This window comes from Sphaeroforma arctica (assembly GCF_001186125.1).
Source record: "Sphaeroforma arctica JP610 unplaced genomic scaffold supercont1.1150, whole genome shotgun sequence".
Classification (NCBI taxonomy): domain Eukaryota; class Ichthyosporea; order Ichthyophonida; genus Sphaeroforma; species Sphaeroforma arctica.
In genome coordinates this window covers 14,431-18,458 of record NW_014039408.1, presented here as the reverse complement: position 1 = coordinate 18,458, position 4,028 = coordinate 14,431, and the positions used below count along the sequence as shown (strand labels likewise).

At 43.6% G+C, this 4,028-nt stretch overlaps 2 protein-coding genes across 2 annotated transcripts in view; one reads left to right on the top strand and one right to left on the bottom strand.

Annotated features, from left to right (window-relative positions):
• Positions 1-475: 475 nt before the first annotated feature.
• Positions 476-1,051, top strand: SARC_10142 (hypothetical protein; the record flags this gene model as incomplete). Its single annotated transcript, XM_014295824.1, has 1 exon — positions 476-1,051. One exon carries the CDS (start codon positions 476-478, stop codon positions 992-994), a length of 519 nt encoding a protein of 172 aa, XP_014151299.1. The 3' UTR covers positions 995-1,051.
• Positions 1,052-2,323: 1,272 nt separating this feature from the next.
• SARC_10141 (regulator-ribonuclease activity) overlaps positions 2,324-4,028 on the bottom strand; it is a 3,239-nt gene continuing 1,534 nt past the window's right edge. The window contains exons 3-4 of the mRNA XM_014295823.1: positions 3,394-3,558; positions 2,324-2,989 (exon numbers count right to left, since the gene is read on the bottom strand). Of these exons, the coding sequence (XP_014151298.1) occupies positions 2,903-2,989; positions 3,394-3,558 (252 nt within the window). The 3' untranslated portion in view covers positions 2,324-2,902. The remainder of the gene's footprint in view (positions 2,990-3,393; positions 3,559-4,028) is intronic.

Sequence of the window (4,028 nt, the reverse complement as noted above, 5' to 3'; positions counted from 1 at the left end):
GAGTTTTTCTTTATTTGTTGATGTAAGTTAGTCTTTCTTTATATGTTGATGTGAGTTAGTCTTTCTTTATATGTTGATGTGAGTGAGTTTTTCTTTATTTGTTGATGTAAGTTAGTCTTTCTTTATATGTTGATGTGAGTAAGTCTTTCATTATATGTTGATGTGAGTGTGTCTTTCTTTTTATGTTGATGTGAGTTGGTCTTTCTTTCTATGTTGATGATTTCGTAGGGGCTGTACCTCACATCCCAGTTTCGCGAAAAAAAAATGTTTGTGTATATCGGGATTTCTTGTTTCATTCTCATGCATAAACGTAACTTTTCCTTTCATTCTCATGCATATATGAGACTAGTCCTATCATTCTCATGCATATACGAGACTATTCCTTTCATTCTCATGTATATACGGCTCTGTATCTGTCTATCCCTTGTACACACCCGTCCTTTCCGCCCCTCTCATCCGTTTCCCTTAACCACAGATGACCGAGGTTATCCACGAGGCTGTGGCTGATGCCGTGGCCATGGCTCAGGCAGCGTGTATAGAGAACATGCAGATGCTACTAGAGCAGCAGCACTCATCCTCTGCCAGCTCAGACAGTGGCCGGTCAGATCACTCGGACTGTCCCAGCGACGACGCACTCCGACCCAAAGGCTCGCGCAGCCGCACCCACCCACACATCAGCACCCGCACATACCACACTATCAACAGCCCCAACACCGGCGTGGGTGGTGGGACCGGCCCGTATGCACGGTCACACGCACAGACACACGTGCTGGGCAGCTCACATCCACACCGTGGGCGAGCCGAGGTCAAGACGGGTAAGAAGGAGAAGAAAGGCAAAGGCACACGTGTGCGTGCACGGGGGAGTGGCAGCAACGCAGGAACGTCACACCGCACACACCCCAGGCAGTATGCGAGTTCAGACCATAGCCAGGTGCGGATGGATGGGCCGGATTACTTCAACCCGACGGGTAACCATGGCAACTTCCCGTTATAGCCAGGCGTGAATTTATTGAATAAACGTCAAATGCAGGCATCTCTTGGTGCACTCACCCCACAGTTTGATGGATCTGATTGGCTGCTTGGTGTGCTCAGGGTATTTGTATGGGGGTAGTCTATTTATATCGTCCAATCATTGGGCAGGAACGTCTCTGTCTGTGTCTAGGCCCAGGCATGGTTTTACTACCAAGCGCACTCCCGTGCTATAGCCATGTATGTCATCATGTACCTACATTCGCGTTCTATTCTGTGTACGTCGTCACACTATCCACCCGAGGCCTCGAAGCTGTCTATACCAAGTACCTGGCTGAGTTTGTAGTTAGGAACTGGTTGAAACCCTAAAACATTAAACCCTAAACCCTTGGCTTCACTTTCTTATTCTAGCTCCGTGTCCGTGGACGCTGAGAGCATATCCCCAACGCACACACTCTCACCAATGTCAATACGTACGCTCTAAATGCACGTATTCGCTGAACTCATTGTGTGTCTGTATATAACTCTCATACGTCGTCGCATACATACACGGTTGCAATCCGTCCCTCTGAAGAGGTTCATGCCACTCAATACCATACCGTCCAGATTGTTGAGTATCAAGTTCAATATAGCACATGATATATCGGACCTACTTTGGTTTCTTGTTTCCGACCGCAAGGGTATAAATGCATTGACAAAGGAGTTTTCTATCTTGAATCTGATAGAAAGGGGTCTATATTTTTATTCCCATCTTTAATTTGCTGCCGCGCTCAGGTTTTATACTGTTACCACTAACGCTGAGGTAAGAAAAGTACCGAACTGATTGACAGCAAGGGTGTATGTATTTGATTTTGTATTCCATTTGTTCGGACCAATATGTTTTATCGTGCTATAGGAAATACCAATCATATTCAGTGTTTGCATTACGTTTTTAAGAAATGTATTTATAAACGTCTATAAACGCCTAACAGGTATGTACACGACTCCACATCGCCTTACGATGTATAGCATCTCAACTACTGTATCCGTATATGAGTCATCCATGAGAACTTCATTGTGAGGCATTGTAGTGTTGTTCAGTCGATACAGTGCTACATCAATGCACATCCCACGATGCCGTATAAATAAAAGTGGTTTACTACAATTAAAAGTGCTTTATTACAAATAAAAGTGCTTTTATTACCAATAAAAGTGGTTTATTACAAATAAAAGCGATTTATTACAAATAAGTGGTTTATTACCAATAAAAGTGGATTATCACATATAAAAGTGGTTTATTACAAATAAAAGTGGTTTATCACAAATAAAAGTACTTTACAACAAATAAAAGTGGTTTATATACTGACACTGTTGGTTGAGATTGTATTGCTATGCGCGTGGGGCAGGTGATCTTTATTGAGTGCTGTCGTGCGCCGTCGCTTCTCTGAGCGATCGTTGTACACAAACAGTCACCAATCATTGCGTGAATAAAACCAGGTCTTCCGTTCTGGCGACTGTTTCGCGCCATACTAGGTCGTGCGTATCAGTTGACGTTGGTAGTACAATACACAGCCTCCCCTACATTGTAAGTCGAGTGCATTGTAATAGATGTTCTTATGGATTCAGTCTAGGGATATCAGAGGTCATCTTATTCCCTTGAAAGAGTGGACTAACCCCTAAACCCTAAACCCACAAACAGAGCCCCATTTTGCTGTAAGCGCTGGGTATGGTCACCGATTCATCACCATGGCAACCACTCGCACATCCTTCGGAGTTGCACATCTCTGTGCGTCGAACTGCCTATCACGTCCTGCAGACACACCACAGTAGCCGTTTATATACCCACTGGATTGTGCAGAAACTAAGCACGCACCCCCTCACATGGGTCGTTCTCTATCACGCTGTAGGGATGGTATGGCATATACTACCACTTGTGGGTTTGTGCATTAGCGAATCAGATGTCCAAAGGTTTCTCTGTGACCAGCACTCCGTCTTCATCGGCGTAGATGTATTCCCCAGGCCGAAAGGACACGCCAGCGAACTATAGGTAAAGCACACAGGCATAAGCATGGGTGTAAAGCACACAGGTATAAGAATGGGTGTAAAGCACACAGGTATAAGAATGGGTGTAAAGCACACAGGCATAAGCATGGGTGTAAAGCACACTGGCATAAGCATGGGTGTAAAGCACACAGGCATAAGCATGGGTGTAAAGCACATAGGCATAAGCATGGGTGTAAAGCACACAGGCATAAGCATGGGTGTAAAGCACACAGGCACAAGCATGGGTGTAAAGCATACAGGCATAAGCATGGGCACATGGACACATGCAGTGGATTGTACCCGTTGCTACATACATTCAATCAACGTAAAATGCATTCAATTAACCCGATACACAGTTAATCACGTGGACACAAGCAGTGGATAGTACCCGTTGCTACATACATTTAATTCAACATCCACCGTCCCCTTCTGCTGCTTCACTGACTTGCGAGGGCATGTGTTCAATGCCATGACTCCGATGGGTAACGTTTTGATGATGGCTGAGTCTCGCAGACACCCGTGGATAAGTACTCCAGCCCAGTTGTTTTGCACCGCTAAGAGAGCTAGCTGTAACGTAATGGGTACACACAGGTGTGATAGGTTAGACCACGTGGACTGAGACGAAAACGTACAATTAAATACGTTGATACAAAAAACTTGCAATTTCTACGCAAATAAGTAAATGAAACAGAAAACTTGATACTTCCATTCGAAAACGTGAATAAGGATGTAGAATACGTTTACAAGCTGTATGGAAGGACAGACAGAAATAAATTCTTTCAAAGGCACACTCCTTATAGCTGCACGATCATTTCAAGGAATTCTCGCTTAAGTAGCGATATAGACAGTACAACTATGACACCATAATTTCTGATAGCCAACTGATGGTTTTTGCGCAAGTTGGTATTAGGGTTTTAACCATATTGACATCGAAGATGCACTATCATACAAATAGCACAAACAGTAGAAATATATATAAATACGTTTATGTATATATATATATATATTAGATTATTATATTATAACATATATATATG